Source organism: Schistocerca nitens, chromosome 4 (assembly GCF_023898315.1).
Source record: "Schistocerca nitens isolate TAMUIC-IGC-003100 chromosome 4, iqSchNite1.1, whole genome shotgun sequence".
NCBI lineage: Eukaryota > Metazoa > Arthropoda > Insecta > Orthoptera > Acrididae > Schistocerca > Schistocerca nitens.
Window position 1 is genome coordinate 802,602,146 of NC_064617.1, and position 18,277 is coordinate 802,620,422.

Consider the following 18,277-nt stretch of genomic DNA (forward strand, 5'->3'; position numbering starts at 1 on the left):
GGATGAGCCAAGTCTCTGAAAATGGGTTTAATTGTTGTATAACAGCAGCAGGAGGAGAATGCTGCTGTGAATAAGATTCTCCAGTTGCCTGAACCCTACTGTATTTGCACCACAAATTTTCTCCTGATGGACACAATCCATGACATGGCCTATCATCAGTAGAGGACTTGTGGAAGAATATGGCCCAAACATCTCTCTTCATTGGCTCCAGATTTTCTTTATTTCTCCTAATTGCCTGCCCATAGTATACCTGCAAGTTTTCTATTTCAGTTTTAGTTAACCGACCCTGTCCGGTCAACAATTTTCCATCTTCTAATATTTTTCCTCTCGTATCAACAGTTAGTTTTCTCAGCTTTGTTCCCAAACATTTTTGAATATGGCCTACATATTCTATTTTGCTAATAATGGCATCTCCATATGGCTTAGAGTTCTCCACATTGTTGTATGCTTTACTGTCACCATCACCCAAATATTTGGTGTACCGTACGCCTCTTGTTTCTACGGAGCGATGAAATATTTGTTGTACTCCATTAACTTCCACACCACCACTTGTTCCTCTAAATTAGCCACACAGTTGTGTTCTTTATGTTCATTGACTTTACAACATTTGCAATATTTAGACATTATCTCCACATCTAACACTTTACGGGAGTCAACTCTCGTGGCAGTCACTACTCCATTTGCTGAAGTATTTCCTCTTTTCTACCAACTTCCATGAAGTGCAACTGCAATATTCGAACATCCATCATTTTCTTCCACTGCTTCCCTAGCAGTCAACAGCTTTCTCTAATATTTCAGTCAGTTTTTCAAATTTATTTGGTGGTTGATGTAAGTTCATCACTGAACAAAATGTTCTCCCTGCAGCCATGCCCTTGCCACTGGATCGTAAGGCATGAACTAATCTGGTATTGAGTTCATAAGGGCCACTTGCATCTGATTTTGAAGAACTCGTAAATGAAATCACAGCTGAGCATTCAGTGCAAATTAAATCCAAAGCAATTGCTAGGCCTTTTCTCCCAGCAATTGCTAGGCCTTTTCTCCCACTGTCACTCACACAAATTTTCACACTTTGTGACTCGCCATACTGTCTACATTGTACAAATTTAGAAATTACATCTGACAATCTTCTCAAATTTATAATAATGTTACTGCACCCCTTGTCACTTACAGTAAATTCATTGTAACTCTCTTGAAATGGTGAGAGCTTCTTTGATGATACCTTGTTGAAGAATTACAATTAGAAACATCGTTGCCAGGTGACATAACCTCTTGTACAGAAAACTTTCTAAACTTGTTTCCTCTAAAATGTTGTTTCTTGAAAATGCCTTTACATTTCGTCATCTTCAAATAAACACAACAAAACACATGTAAACAAGCACTGCAAACATAAGTATAACAACTATTCACAATCACACTTCAACAAAACTAACTGCATGTTTGAAAGCGTGTTGTTTACAAACAGCAGAAACAAAAGAATACCGACCGTTGCATACCAAGGATAGCCAACACACTCAGAAGTAAAAAAAAAATCCCTAACATGCAATGTAGGGGATATAACGATCTAAAATATAGGCAGAAAAGTGGGTGTGGCACATAAACACACGTGGTAGAAAAATGCTCTTTAAATGCTCGGAAAAAAAAATCTGCAAAATCCCTTTCAAAGTACTTAAATAAAACCTTAATCTATCAAAATATGATGAAAACCGAAAATCAATTTTTTTCGACCTGAACCACAGTGTGGTTCCCTTAAATCAATAAACAGATTATGACCACAATGGCATCAAAACAGAGGATGACATGGAGAAAGGCGTTTTTTTCCAAAATTGTTTCACAGAGGAAGATCGTACTGTAGTCCCTCCTTTAAATTTTCACACAAATATCAAAATCACAGGTATGGAAATAAGTGACCATGAGATACAAAAGCAAATACAACTGCTCAACAGAGGTAGGGCCACTAGACATAATGGGGTACCAATACTGTTTTACAGAGCATATGCAGAAGAACTTGTTCCTCTTCTAGCAGCGGTGTACCATATGTCACTGGAGGAAGTGTTCCTAATGGCTGGAGAAAAGTGCAGATCGCTCCCATTTTCAAGGAGGATTGTTGACATGTTTTATGCTAATGTATTATGCCATTTCTGGAGAACATAAATCTTCTCTTTGTGAATCAATGTGGGTTCCGAAAACAATGATTGAGTTCAACCCAGGTCAACTTGTTCATCCATGAGATCCAGAAAGCACTAGATACCCACACTCAGGTTGATGTAATGTTCCTTGGCTTCTGGAAGGTGCTTGATACAGTTCCACACTATTGCCTAATGAACAAAATACAAGTGTACAGAATATCAGACCAACTGTGTAACTGGATTGAAGGGTTTCTAGTAAACAGAACACAGCATGTCAATTATCAATAGAGAGAAATTTTCAGATGAAAAAGTAACTTTGGGCATACCCCAAAGGAGTGTTATTGGATGTTACTTTCACAAAATGTGTAAATGACATAGTGGATAACATCGGAAGTTCCATGAGGATTTTCCTGGATGATGCTGTCATATGCACAGAAGCTGCAGTGCTAGAAAACTGAAGCAAAATATGAGAAGGCCTACAGAGGGTTCAACACTTGGTACAGGGATTAGCAGTTGATTATCAATATAAACAAATGTAATATTTTGCACATAAATAGACAGAAAGAGACATTACTGTACAATTACGTGATTGCAGAACAATCACTGGTAGCAGTCACCTCTATAAAATATCTAGGAGTATGCACATGGAGCAGATGAGTCACAGGAATGACAGATTCCACACTGAGATTTATTGGAAGAATCCTCAGGAAATGTAGTCCATCCACAAAGGAGGTAGCTTACAAAACCTTCTTCGACCAATACACGAATATTACTTGTCAGTCTGAAATTGACAGAAGAGAGGATTGATGGAGGATATCCAAATAAGAGCAGTGTATTTCATTACAGTTCATTTTGTAATCACAAAAGCATGAGGGAGTTGCTCAGCCAAATCCAGTGCACGTTTTGCAAGAGACTTTCTGCAATATAGTGTGGTTTACTGTTAAAGTTCCGAGAGCATGCATTCCTAGAAGAGTCAACCAGTATATTGGTGCCTCCTGTATAAATACATTGCAGGAAGACCATGAAGGTCAAATTACAGTGATTCGAGATCACATGGAGGCTTACCAGTAATTGTTCTTCTCACGAACCATTCACGACTGGAATAGGAAACAGGGGAAGTGTCAAAGGTAAACAAAATACGCACTTCAACACACCAGAAGGTGGCTTGAGGGATACAGATGTTAATGCAGATTAAGTATTATACCATCTACTAATCTGTACCATAACCTTTTGGAATCCACTGCTGGATAATAATACCCCAGGCTTTTCCATGCATTATGGCCAGCAGTAACAGAAATTCATGCCGCCACTGTATTGTTTTCCACTGTCATCTAGCCACATTCCATTAGGTATTCATCTCAGAGTTTTCTTGTCTCCTTTTCCTGCCTCTTCTACCAGGTTCCAACAAATAGCACAATTTTCACATTAACAGTCCATGTCTCACTGCTGTAAGTCAATTTGGTAGCACACAATGCAAATTTTCCATTTCAGATGCAATGGGAGCTTCATTTTGAAAACTCTATTTAATTTACCAAAAGCACTACAGGCTGTTTTTACTTTCCTGTTCATTTCTTTTCCTGTCCATCCAATCACTGCCTTTTGTTGATTTTCAGCCATACTATCAAACTAGCTCTATTCAATGTTGAGGTTTATCTGCACTAGAGACAAAACATCAGCAGCAAAATGAAGGTATTCAGGGATGTTCCGTCACTACATATATCCTCTTTGTTTTATCTGTTAAGGAACCCAAAGGCTTCCTTAGGACTGCTGGGAACATTATGAGCACTGTGGAATCTCCTGGTCCAATTTATCTTTCAGTTCTTAATTTCCCACAATGATGTTAAAGTCTAATATTTGAAGCTGTATAATGAACATATTCTTCAGTATATTAACATGGATGTCAGTTCACTGTTTCACAAGGGCTGTTAGAACACATTTGGTTGGAACTAGTCATAAGATTTCTCAAACTCTAGGAATCCATAACGAAATGTTTATTTACACTCAAGGGGATATTGACCACTATGCAAGACTCAAATGTCTCTGGTTGGCACAGAGTGGACAATCTTTGGACAAAGCAAAAGGAAAGAGTGTGTTCTAAACTAATGTTTGAGACAGACATATGTATAGTTGTTCTCGTGAATAAAATACATTACGGTTATTATACCATTTATGGCTGGACCACCATGAGTGGCCATCTCTTTCTACACTGTTGACCCCATGTCTATCATCAAATGCGGAATAAATTTGTTTCTTCGCATAACCCAGCCCAGTGTATTACATCATGACAATGTGGCCACTACACAATGCATCATCTATCACACAACATCTGGATAACAGTGCCAACAGGACTGCAGTGGAGGATTTTCAGTGCTGTCATTGTGTGAATTCAATAATGAAAACCGCATTCATTGACTATTCACATCTCATACCTACAGACAAAACGGACCTAACTATGCCCCAAAAATGGCAGCCAACAACAAATCTACTCTTGGACTTTGAGGACAATGTTACTATGGGCATGTTTTTACCCAACAAAGTCAAGTCTGCAACACGATCATACCACCACCTTTGCATCTACCATGCCTTCCATGCCTCGAACTGTATATGAGCTACCGCTTATGTTGTTGTCACAACCAGTGAATAATCAGTAGCCATGTTGCCTCCTACACTGAAAAATATGGCACTACCTCTTCAGCCTCACTCCCAAGGTTCAGTTCGAACTTCAAACTGCCACAGTTCAACCCCGCTCACCTGGCTTTGTGGTTTGTGACTGTGGGCAACATTTTCGAAGCAGCTGGAATTTTAGGTGATGATTCAAAATATGTTAACTAGCTTTTCCATCTGGCAGGACTGGCTGAACTAATCAGCAATCTTATACTGTTGTCGCCATGCAAAAGTACAGCACAGCGAAGACTGTTCTCTTGCAGATAATTTCTCAAACCCTGAAACAACAGCTGCAAGAAGTTATCTACAAACAGCATCTCCATGACAACATGGCCTCACAACTTTGCTGTCACATCTGCACAACTATGACTCACACTCTTGTGCTGGAAATAACCTTATGGACCCTATCGATCATCAAGTTAGTGACTGAGCTGCAACTGGTGGTGATCGCATGAGTCCAAACCCGAACTGGTTGGCTGTGTGTCCTTGGCGATACATCACCAGCATCTGTTAAACAGACAGATGGACATCATCCCACGAGACTGTGTGTCAACAACTTCTCACGTACTGCCCATTCCCAGCTGAGCCCTTTCAGCACTACACAAGGGTGACATCACACGCCCCTGGCATCCGTTGGTGCACCATCACATGCCATTACAACTGGCCCATGGCTGTTGATCTGCTGGTGCCATTGTCAATTTACAGCAACCCCTCGGAAATATCGAGCTCCTTACAAGTTCCCAAATGATGTCAGTGGACCAAAATAGACACATTGGCCCATTCCAAAGAACAAAGTCATCTATCTCAAACACATATAGTGTTAACTCATGTTGCCTCTTCGTGCCTGACCTCACTACTCAACAACACTTTTTAGTGGAAATGGTTTCGACATCAGATCCTCGCAACACAACAGCACATCAACTTTCGAATTGACACCATCGTTCTTGCTTCACTCAGCGAATAACTCACTTTCGAATTGACACCATCGTTCTTGCTTCACTCAGCGAATAACTCACTTTCGAATTGACACCGTCGTTCTTGCTTCACTCAGCGAATAACTCACAAATACCAGTCTATGGCACTAATCATGCCCACTGAGACCTGTTCACCTGAATACCTCACCACTAATGACTCCTCTTCTGATGCATTCCGCAAGTGTACCTGGTTGTTAGATGTCATTCTCGCTACCCACCAGTGATATGTCAACTGTAACACCCAAGCACAGGCACTATGTATTGAAAACACAGACCTCCGGCATTGCATCAGGGAGACAGAGGCAGTTCACACTGGTGCACGATGCCTTCTCCATGCAGCCACATTGCAGTCTCCTCTCATAAATGAATTGGCTGGCAAAGATAACATAGGAAAAAGAAAGTCAAGTGGACTATGGAGATGACTGAAGCATTCTATCGAGCGAAGAAGTGTTCAGCATAAGCCTTTACTTTGACACATCCTCAACCTGAAAGCACAACTCTATGGAATGAAAAACAAATTTAATCTAATCTAATCATCGTAAGACCCCAGTTGGAGTTAGAAAGATTTCATTGCCTCCTGTTGGTTATCAACAGAGTGTTGTTATGTGTAGAAGCTGTACATATCTATGAGATCAAAACAAGACAATTATTCAATCCTTTGTCAAGGTGTGGATTTCTCACTTCGACACCAGAACTGGTTACTAATGATCAGTGCCATCAATTTGAGTCAGTCCTCTTCAATGCCCAGTGTCACCTCTGCAGTTATCACTCAAATGCGGACTACCACAGTAATAGCCTTGTTGAGAGGCAGCAGCACAGGCAGCGGCTTTGATATGCCACAGCAATTCCTGGAACAATGAACCCCTGGGGGTCATGCCTGGAATTCGCTCTACAGACAAGGGTGACCTATGCGCACTGCTGGCAGAGATCATTTACAGAGAGCCACTGGTCTTACCTAGAGACTTCATGCAGCCTACAGATGACACATATCAGATGTACTTACCTACATTACTGCATCATGTTCCGCAACATATCCAGAACAAGCATGTTCTAATTCCCTAACCTCACTTGACCTCAGTGTTTATACACAAGGACCTGGCCTCCAGGGCTTTGTGATGAGGTGAGATGATTCCATATGAGAAGCTCTATAGCCCCCTTATTCAGGCCTGTACAGGGTGCTATAATGCTGTCCACAGACATTCAAGATCCTAGTGCATAGCAAACTTGTGACCATCTCACTCGCCCATCTTAAACCTTCCTGGATATTCCAGGATAACTCCGCCTCAACACAATTGGATGCTGATACACTGGTCAATGTGAACAATGACCACAATCATGTTGCACATCATGCCCATCCTTGGATTTCAACAAGCTATCGCCGCCACCCTTTCCTCCTGTAACACTATCTCAGTCATAATACGGCTGTCTCACATGTCCTCTGCAACATCTGGCACTGTACAACTTGTACAGTATCACCACATCATACAATACCATGAGAAATCATCCAGTTACGTCTGCTCATATGACCGCCATGGCACAACCAGTGACGCACACCTCAACACGCCGACATCTGCTGACCCATGGCACATAGGTCTAATATATAAAAGGAATGGGCTAATTTTCACATTTTATAAGAGGTGATATCCAATCAAAATACTGTCTTTTTTATGAAAGTTGATTCATTCAACAAATCATTTGAATTTAGTCCTTCTAAAAAGTTCATTTTGTAGCCCTTGCCAATTATATGTAAAACTTCCACATTTAGCAAGGAAGGTGGAGGAAGTGTGTATTTCTTTATTTTCAGATGTTATGCAAAAGTTTACTTATGTGAATTCTTGCCAACTTTTTTGAGTAAGTGCTCATGAAAGCGAGTCTTAAATGCCTTACCTGCCTGTCCTATATAAAAACTCAGACTTGTATTTTATATACTCCAGATGTGAGAAATTTGTCAGTTGGAGGTTTCTTATTGTGTATAAACAGTAACCTGGTGGCAGTATTGGTGATAAAGAACACAGTGATGTCATACTTTTTAAATAAATTAGCTATAAAATACGAAAGGTCAAGTATATATGAGAATTCCTTAACAATAAGTCAATTCACACCACTTGGCAGTGTCGACACATGAGCCTTCATCTGCTGCACCTACCTGCTTTGCCGACAACAGCACACAGGTTAGCAACACCACACCTATCTCGTGTGACTCCACAGTGTTGCCCCTACCCCCAAGTGTGTTCCATTCAACGTCTCTCTCACCTGTATCACAAACTGACACTTGCGTGCCTCATGACAATCCAGCCTTCCGGGCTCCGTCCACACTCCCTGCCGCCAGCTGCGTGCCCGCCCAGTGTGTTGATAACATTCCCCACCTCTCGCACCTCCTCACACGGCTTGCTCCATAGCTCCACGCATGCCAGCAGTGCTGCCACCACCGAGTGCATCTCTCTTGTGCACTACGGATAATAGACAGCCTCTACCGCACCGATTGCCCCCACCTCACACTCGGCTCTCGCAAACTGCCATCCGTGCCGACGTAAACATAACAAAAATGTGACTTTTTTGCTACCCTCCCCCTCTCAAGCAGACAACTATGCTAGTTCCAAGCCATGCGCCCCTAATAAATCAACCGACACCACGCCCTGCATGCGCGCAGTCATCAATAATTCGGTTTCCACCGTCACAAACAGAACTGTTCATCGTATCATCACGTCTGAGGGCCCACCTATTTGCCACAAGGCTTGCCGCCTTAATCCACTCAAGTTTTACTCGGCTCACCAGCAAATACAAGAACTTCTTGAGGTGGAAATTTTACAGCCTTCCAATAGTAACGGGTCGTCGCCCGTACATTTCCTATACTGAATATTTCCAATTTCACTCACCTTCTGGATGCTACAATTTTCAGTGTACTGGATTGCAACGTGATTATCACCAAATTCCAGTCGCACCCAAAGACATTCTGAAAATGTCAATTCTTGTACAAGTACCATTTCATGCCATTCATGTTAAAAAACACCACCTATATGTGGCAACGCTTTACTGACTCTCTCTTGCTCCAGTTCGACGTCTGTTTCACATATCTCGACAATTCCTGATCGTCAGCATGTCCGCCCAAGATCACGAACGCCACATCATGATAGTAAACGACACTCTCTCATCAAACAAAGTCGAGATCAACACCGACAAACTGCAACTGCACCAAGAATCTGTCCAATTCTTGGGATACTCAGTCTCAGCTGATATACACCACCCTGAGTTGAAGGTGCAATCAATCTTATCCATGCCACTCCCTACCACATACAAAGAGCTCTGTCGGTTCCTGGAAATGATAAACTACTACTGTCGTCATTTAACTGCAGCAGGCCCTCCTGTGGGTACTTCTTGGCCTACGGTCATCATACAAGCCAGATATCAAGGGCGCCATGAGTGAGTGAATTTGTCTATCTACATCTACATATATACTCTGCTAGCCACCAAGCGGTGTGTGGCGGGGGGCACAATTCTCGCCATATTCCCCCTCCCCTGTTCCACTCGCACGGATCGCGCTAATGGTGATCATTGCGTGATTTGAAAGTTGGTGGTAATAATATATGCTCTACATCCTTGGTGAAGAGCAGATTTCGAAATTTAGTGAGCAGCCCCTTCCGTTTAGCACGCCATCTATCTGCAAGTATGTCCCACTTCAAACTTTCTATGAGATTTGTAACACTCTCACGATGGCTAAATGTACCAGTCACGAATCTTGCTGCTCTTCTTTGGACCTTCTCAATCTCTTGAATCAGACCCAACTGGTAAGGGTCCCATGCAGACGAACAATACTCTAAGACTGGATGAACTAACGTATTGTAAGCTATTTACTTTGTTGAAGGACTGCATCGCTTCAGGATTCTACCAGTAAACCACAATCTAAAGTTCCCCTTACCCATTACTTGTGTAATCTGATCATTCCATTTGAGATCATTTCAAATAGTCACACCCAGATACTTGATGGATGTTACCGCTTCCAATGACTGGGCATTTATTTCATACTCATACATTAATGGGGATTTTCGCCTTGTTATACGCAGTAGGTTACACTTACTAATATTGAGAGATAACTGCCAGTCATTATACCACACATTTATTTTCTGCAAATCCTCATTGATTTGTTCACAACTTTCATGTGATACTACTTTCCTGTAGACTACAGCATCATCGGCAAACAGTCTAATGCCGCTTTCAATACCATCAAACAGATCATTTATGTAAATCGTAAGAAGCAGCAGACCTATTACACTGTCCTGGGGCACACCTGAAGTCACGCTTCTGTTGAAGTCACCCCATTCAGGACGACATACTGCTCCCTGTCTGTTAGAAAACTTTCTACTGAACCACAAATGTCATCAGATAGACCGTAAGCGCGCACTTTTTGGAGCAAGCGACAGTGCAGAACTGAGTCGAACGCCTTTCGAAAGTCGAGAAATATGGCATCAACCTGGGAGCCGGTATCTAGAGGCACAAAGAGTGCCAGCTGTGTCTCGCATGACCGCTGTTTCCTAAAACTGTACTGGTTTCTGCAGATGAGCTTCTAGAGTCTAGAAAGTTCATTATGTCTGAACACGAAATATATTCCATGATTCTACAACAAATCAATGTCAGAGAAATTGGCCGGTAATTATATACATCCAGTTTTCTACCCTTTTTATAGATTGCTATGACCTGGGCCTTCTTCCAGTCCCGTGGAACTTTCTGCTGTTTCAATGATCTCTGATAGATGATGGATAAGAGTGGTGCTATATTTGTAGCATAGTCAACATATAATCTTACAGGCATACCATCTGGGTCAGATGCCTTCCTGGCATTTAGGTTTAGAATTTCGGCTTTCTGTTTATCATCATGTTACATTACTCATACAGTCAGCAAGAGAAGTTATTGAATTATTTGTAGCATTCATGGATTTATGTACGACAAAAAATTTTTGGGGTTATTTTTAGAATCTGCAGATCAAATATTGCTTTCAAATGTGTTAAAAGAATCTCTCATTGTTCTGACAGCTGCTTTCATTTCACATAATTTCTGTTTGTCAGCGGGGCAAAGACTACGTTTAAAACGACTGTGCAAAATTCTCTGCTTTCTCAGCAACTTCCTAATATGTTTGTTGTACCAAGGTGGATCCTTTCCCTCCCTTATATTTTTGCTAGGCACATACTTTTCTAGCACATGGTGGACAATATCTTTAAATTCTGACCAATGATACTCAATATCTTTGTGTCCCGCAGTGAATGCTTGGAGCTGGCTATGAAGATATTCATTAATGACACTTTTATTTACTTTCCCAAACAAGAAAACTCTACGCTGTTTCTTTGGTTTTTTTGCAACTTCCACTGACATAGAAGCCACAACAACATTATGGACGCTAATACCTTCTTCTAGATTAACTTCCTCAAAAAGATCAGGTCTGTTTGTCGCCAAAATATCTAATATGTTCCCATCTCGAACTGGTTTTCTAAGCAATTGCTCAAGGTTGTATGTTGAGAGCACTCCTAGAATAACTTCACACGAGTCTTTGCTTCTGCCCCATGCGATAAATGTGTGGATGCCAGATTAAAGTCTCCACTTATAACTAATGGATAATTTGGATATTTACTTCCTATGTACTCAAGACTTTCCCTGAAACGTTCTGCGACGTTTGTTGCGGATGCTGGTGGTCTATAAAAACATCCTAATACAATGGTGAAAACCCTATCCTCTCTGGGGAGCTTTTACAACCTACCCCCCCCCCCCCCCCCTACAATCCCATCCCCCTTCCCTACTTCATAAGCCAGATCTGAATGCATTTTGCAAACATTTCCCTGACCCCCCATCTAGCCTCGCTCCTACACGCCCTCCGATCTCCTTTCATGCAAGTTCTTTTTTCTCCCCAATGACTTCGTCTGGGCCCCACTTGCCCCACCATATTCAGGCCCATACAAGGTCATGAATCGCACTGCTAACATGATGGACATCTGGGTTAAAGGTTCGCTGCCCACTGTTTCCCTCCACCGCGTGAAACCAGCACGCCTCAACCCAGCAGCATCTTTCATGCTCAACGACATTATGCAGCCTCCCAGCACTAAGGACTCGCGCTCAAGCTATAACCCCTCAGAGATGCTGCTGCAGCCCTATCCTGAACATGTGCCTGCATCACCATCAACGCCATTCCTCAGGTTCTCACCTTCTCTCTCTACCTCCTCCCCCTGCCCCCTCTAGTGGTTCTGCAAACCGACGTCCCGCCCAAACGTGTGGAGGATGTCACCACCCTCATCGACGACATCATCATCTTCATCCTGCTGCACAACAACTCACTTCACCAAACCGAGCACCCCGTTCGTCAGTCGATCGCCCACTCCTGCCCGCTCCTGTGCGGGGTCAACCATATGCTCCTCTGAGCTATGGTAACCCCCTTAGGGAGGGTTACAGTTCAAATGCTGCCAGCCAATCACGCGGGGAACACAGTCCTCCCACACCGCTCCATCCTCACGCATAGGCCGGCGCCTCATCCGCCCACATCACCTACAGGAATTCCACATGGACGTCTCAGTGTGGTACCCACCGCAACAGCCTCCAGAGCTGGGCATCCCCATCACATCCCTCCTGCCACTGTGTTCCACACTGTGGGGGGGAGGGAATGGGCGTCTCAAGTACGAACGACATATCTCCACCATCGCAAGTTCTTTGACTCTGTTAACCTAATGGCCCATGCCATATTGCTTGTTCCGGCCCATGCCATCTTGCTTGTTCAGTAGGCTGTACGACTTTTTGTAATGTGGATGTCTGTACTGAAATATACAGTCTTACAGAAAGGAGTGTGTTTCCTTGGGCTATAACCGAACAGAAATCTCACAAGAGTAAACATGCTGTAATTTTCGGCAAATTATATTCAAGTATAACCCTTGTCATTCCCAGTACGACAACCAAAGCCTTCCATTGCAGAATATGTTTTTAGCTATTTCCATCTCTGGCCTTAGAATCCCCCATCATCATCTTGTAGTGGCATTACAGAATTTCCACTTCGTTTATGACTCATTGCCCTTTTCTTCGAGAATTAAGTTATCTGAAAATGTTAAAACCAATGAGAAGACCAATATCTGTCAATTGCTTTTACAAAATCTTCTGAATTGAACAATCACTGTGACTTTCAAAGGGAGTCTCATACTTTGTGAACCACATATACACAAGAAAACGGAAGTTGTAAAGTAAAAAATTATCAGAAACAAAAGCATAATTCTCTACATAAGATATAAAAGCCAAATTTATTACTCACAAGTAAAATATAGTCTCATATAAAATATAATTATCTCACAGCCATTTACATGAAGCCTTTAAAAATTACATATATTTGAAGGAAGATTTTTCCCATTTCAACAGAATGTCTAGGTTTCCTCAGGTACATCAATTTAAAATCTTATCACAAAACAGTCATGGATGTAAGTTTCTCAGTCGTAAGTATCATGCACAATCATTTCATTTCATTCTTTTCTCCTCCTAACACAAAAAATAAACAAGCAATAATAAATACATTGCACTTCTCTTTGGTGCAAAGATGGTGTCCTTTCACTGGGATCTCTTCACTCTGCCTGCACAGGTTGGTCACGGTATATAACAAAAAGCGAGAGCTGAAATGTGCTCAATAGTGTACCAATTACATTTACAATCTGCAAAAATGAGAGAGATTGTTAGAACCACACTGTAACAATTACAAATTACGCGAAAACTTACTATAAATGAGTGTTGTTTAACAGTGATATAATATTATACTTGATTTACTGGAACTGGTCTACAAATGCTTAACCACAATATATCTTACTGCAAAACATAGTGTATTGACAGCTCTCAACTATCAGCTGAATTAACATGTAAAAATGTTAGTTCATCATCTTTTATACACGTTAAACAGCACTTTTTTCCATCTTGTAAGTTCTACACAATATGTTGTCATAACTGTGTTGCCGGGAACTTGACAGTGAAGTCATCATGGTCTACGCTTTAACAATTCGGAACGAATGCAGTCAAAATACTTAAAATTTATGTGGTGCATATTGTAATTTCACTGACCACTAATAACACAGTTCCACCATATTTAAAAATACACCATAAACCACTGAACATTGCAAACAAAAGCAAAAGGCAAAAGTAAATGTCTTTATGTATGTGGTTTGCTGATCACACAACAGTTAGGAAGAATGACAGGCCTCTTGCTGTTTTACGAATACTTGACAATACATAAAAAAAAATTATTATAAATTTGACACAAAATACATTGCCCTAGTTAATGAACAGGAGAGTTACTTTTCACAATGTTACCAGAAATGGCAACCACTGATACTGACATAGTGTTGTGCTCAACACTATTTATGAAATTGTGAGGCCCATGTTGCACTTTGCCTGGCAGAGAGTAGCAATAGCATTCTGCTTGTTCTGCTGTAGTTCTTCCAATGTGTGGCAATTATTTGTGTATGCTTAATCATTTAACTTACCACACAGGTAAGAATCATGTGGAGGGTGATCATGTAATATTTTAGGCCAGGAAATTTTACTACCTTTGCTGACTGACCTCTCCGCATCAAATACCTCGAGAATTCCTGCCAATAATGCTATTTTCACTGTTACTCCATTTTGCTGAAAATGTCCACATTGTCATTCACCTCCTGTCCATTGATTAACAAATGTCATAAAATACCAAGAACACTTTTCACAAGTTGTTGTTCACTACCTGTAACCATTCTTTTCTCACACTTGTCTTGCATAGAAATGAAATGCAAGAGGATTAATACTGAACTACATTTATTCCATCTAGGCATTTTTTGCTGTACTATTTCCCCAGATATACATGGCTTGCCACTCACCCCCCCCCCCTCCGATCCAAATAATAATAATAATAATAATAATAATAATAATAATAATAATTGTGCCATGTATTTACAGACCAACAACTACAAAGCATCAGTATTCTGACTCTCTGACAACACAAGTGTCACAAAGTGCACCACATGTTTCTTCCTGGAAGCAAACTTTTGCTATGCATTTCTCAATTAGTACATTCAGTATTAGAGGGTAGCTGTCATGCATACCAATCGAAGTAGTGCCCGAGATAAAATACCTCAACTGCAACTGAGAAAGGGCAGAACAACAAACTGGGCAGGACAGCTGTCAGCCATCACAGCCAACCCATATTGTTTTTATTTTGTTCCCTGACATTGCTATCTTCTTCTCGTAGTGCATTTTTTTAGATGTCTGAATTACTTTTTTTAATATTTTACAGTATTCCTTGTATTTAGCTAAATCATCAGCATTGGAGCTATTCTTGGTCGACAGATACATTTTCTTTTTTGTCTTGCAGCAAATCTTTATTCCTTGTGTAATCCATGGTTTTATTATAGACTTCTGTTTAATTTGAGTGACTTTTAGAGGAAAACAGTTTTCAAACATGGTACTGACATGAACATGAATGTGTTATATTTTTCATTCATGTCATGAGCACTATAAACATCTTTCCAGTTCATATCTTTGAGCAGTCTTCTAAAACACTCAATTTTTGGTTGATTGACTACTCTCCTGTACTCAGATTTGGCAGTCTTGATAATCTGCTTAGAATTGACATCTAAAACATGGAGCTGCATGTCATGACCTGATAGTCCATTTATAACAGGTTTTATGATATGATTTTGTTCCTTTGATTTGTCTATAAAAATGTTATCAATGGCTGTCCTTGAGGATTTAGTGATCCTAGTTGGAAAGTTTACTGGAAGACTGCATTACAAAATCTGTATTATAGTCACCAGCAATCAAAATTTCTTTGTTTATTCCTGTTAAATAACCCAAAAGAGCTTCTAGATGATTTATGAATAGATTATAATTTCCTGCAGGTGCTCTGTAAATAGTTACTATTATATAGGATCTGTTATGGAACTCTACTTCTGTTGCACATGCTTCTAGATGCTGCTCTAAACAGAATTTATTAATGTCAACGTTCTTGAATTTATGGCAGTTTTTAATAAATGTGGCAACTCCTCCTCCATCCATATCTACTCTGCAGAAGTAGGAAGCTAGCTTAAATCCTGAAATGTCTAACATATCTATACCGGTCGTCACTTGATGTTCAGAGAGGCAGATTATGTCAATTTGGTTAGATGAATTCATTTCATCGATACAAATGAGTAGTTCATCAACTTTATTTCTGAGTCTCGGAATGTTCTGGTGTAATAAAGATAACTGATACTGCATACTAATGGGATTATAACTGCTTTGGTGAAGATGAACTGGCAGTTTCTGATTACTTTCTGTTAAACATTGTTTAAATGGAGGCTGTATGCTAAAATCTGACTTCTGTTCATCTGTTTTCTCAAACTGAGCGTGTCTGCCAATCTCTCTTAAAACTCGTTTTCTTTCCCCCTTCCCTATCCTAAAAAAGACATCCCTCTGACACCTGTGACCACTGGTATATTACCACTTGTGACAGTGTCCCCCCTTACATTTTCTGCAATCAACCCAGACAATTTTCCATTCCCTTTCCTATTGAGGTGAAGGCCATGCCTAGTGTAGTCCCACCTATCGATAGCATCTACAGGAATCAAACCAATATGGTACCCTATATCCGTCCTAAGCAGCCACTCCAACTCCAAGTTCACCCTTCCTACGGAAGAGTTCAAATGAGGCCGATCATGGTCTCAAGACAGACACAAATCCCACACCCGTATGCTTCGTTGCTGATGCTATCTTCACCAGGTCACTCTCTATGGAATATTCAGTCTCTGTCAATGCTATTTCCCGGACCACCCACTATAACCATGGCATCCTCGTTTGTGAAATCCTTGCATAAAGAACCTACATCCTCTGTTATCTGACCCAGATCTGCACTAGGCTTGAAAAAGTTTGTGACCCGGTACTCTGGACCTAGATTTTCCTGCAAAGTTGGCCGACACCTCTACCATGGGAACTACCTAACAACAGAACTTTCTTTCTCTTTACAAATTTTCCTATCTTTTTCAAGTCCTTGAAAGCTTGTTGTGCCCTTTCTACAGCTTCAGCTACATGAGGCTCATCTGATTCTGACTGAGGCAACAGGTCAAATCTACTTTCAAGATTTATGACAAAGCTGTCTGATGCTCTGCTTTGCCTGTTCCCCCTATTACCTGTTGCCACTTGCCACCTCTGTTCACCCTTCTCCCTCTTTAACCTGTCCATATCCCCCTTGCCTTGTCTAGGTCTTTCCCTTCCTGTTCCAGTATTTTCCTATCTCTACTGCAGATCCTGCAAAACCACTGGTGAGCCTCATTTATGGCCCCATTTCCCACGCCACTACATTCACCCCAATGAAAGAAACTACAGTACCCATCATACCAAACCCCGGAACTAACGATCCTACAGCATGTCACACACTTCTCACTCATGGTAAAAACAGAAATCGTATAAACTGATTTAAGTACTGACTAAAACGTAAACAAAGGACCCTAGAAACTATTCAGGCAGATATAAATAAATTCTCTACATCAAGAAGCAATGTGTGCTGAATTTTCAGGCATTCGTGATGTGAAGAAATTGGTGGTACGAATATTAAAATTTCTGATGTAACACGCATTATGCCATTGTCATCTGAATCAATTTTTGATGGAACTGAACGAAGAGTGTGGAGACTTCACATATTACTGTAAAGTATGTCTGGAATTATTTTTTGGTTTAAAACTCACTATGTTGAATTTATGAAGGAAAAAGGAGTGTAGGAATGAAAATTACAATACCCGGAATTGACTGCAGACCTCACATTTTAAGTGGACTCAACTTGACACTTGCCCACAGTAAGACATTGCACGGTAAATTCTTTCTGATTTTATGGGTATGACTTTCAAAAGAAAACCAAGTTGTAGAAGGGACAAATTCTGACAAAGACAATACAATTCCCTAAGCTGACTGGTGTTAGAGGAAAGGCAAGGTTTTAAGAATTCATTGTGGCCTTGAAAGAATTACGTACAAGGATAGTTTTACAAAGGTTTTTAGGACACTGTCAATCTTGCAACTGTTTTTGAGACCATTTGCCGTTTCAGTTAAAAGCACCCCTGTGCATGTGCAGATGTAACTGTTGACCTGCAAGTTAATTCCAGTTTTAATAACAAAACTTTTTATATTAAAACTCTTTAGGACATCTACATTTCTTTCCTCGGATAGTTTCCAAGTCTCCGTAATGAGGTTGAAAAAAGTGCTACAATATTTTGATCAACATATTTGTATGAAAGACGACATATTTTTGTGATTTTTTTGTTTTTTGTTTATGAAACTATGTAAGAACAGTTATTAAAACAGAACAGTTATTAAAAATGACTTATTTGCAAGCCAAAGGTTGAATCAGAACAAGTGAGGGATAGTGAGGATGTGTTGCATGTGGGGAACTTTAATGTAATGGCGAAGGAGGAGGATAAATCATTTGAACCGGCAGAAGAAGGAGATTCAGACATAAAAAGAATGATGTTATAGGTGGGTCAATCAGTTCAAGCTGCAGGTGTTGAA

At 40.7% G+C, this 18,277-nt stretch overlaps 1 protein-coding gene across 2 annotated transcripts in view; it reads right to left on the reverse strand.

Moving 5' to 3' along the window:
• Positions 1–13,028: 13,028 nt before the first annotated feature.
• Positions 13,029–18,277, reverse strand: part of LOC126253207 (sugar transporter SWEET1-like) — a 189,944-nt gene continuing 184,695 nt past the window's right edge. The window contains exon 6 of one of the 2 annotated variants that reach the window (XM_049954384.1): positions 13,029–13,431. In XM_049954384.1, the coding sequence (XP_049810341.1) occupies positions 13,345–13,431 (87 nt within the window). In that variant the 3' untranslated portion in view covers positions 13,029–13,344. The remainder of the gene's footprint in view (positions 13,432–18,277) is intronic. The other variant, XM_049954385.1, reaches the window with a different exon arrangement.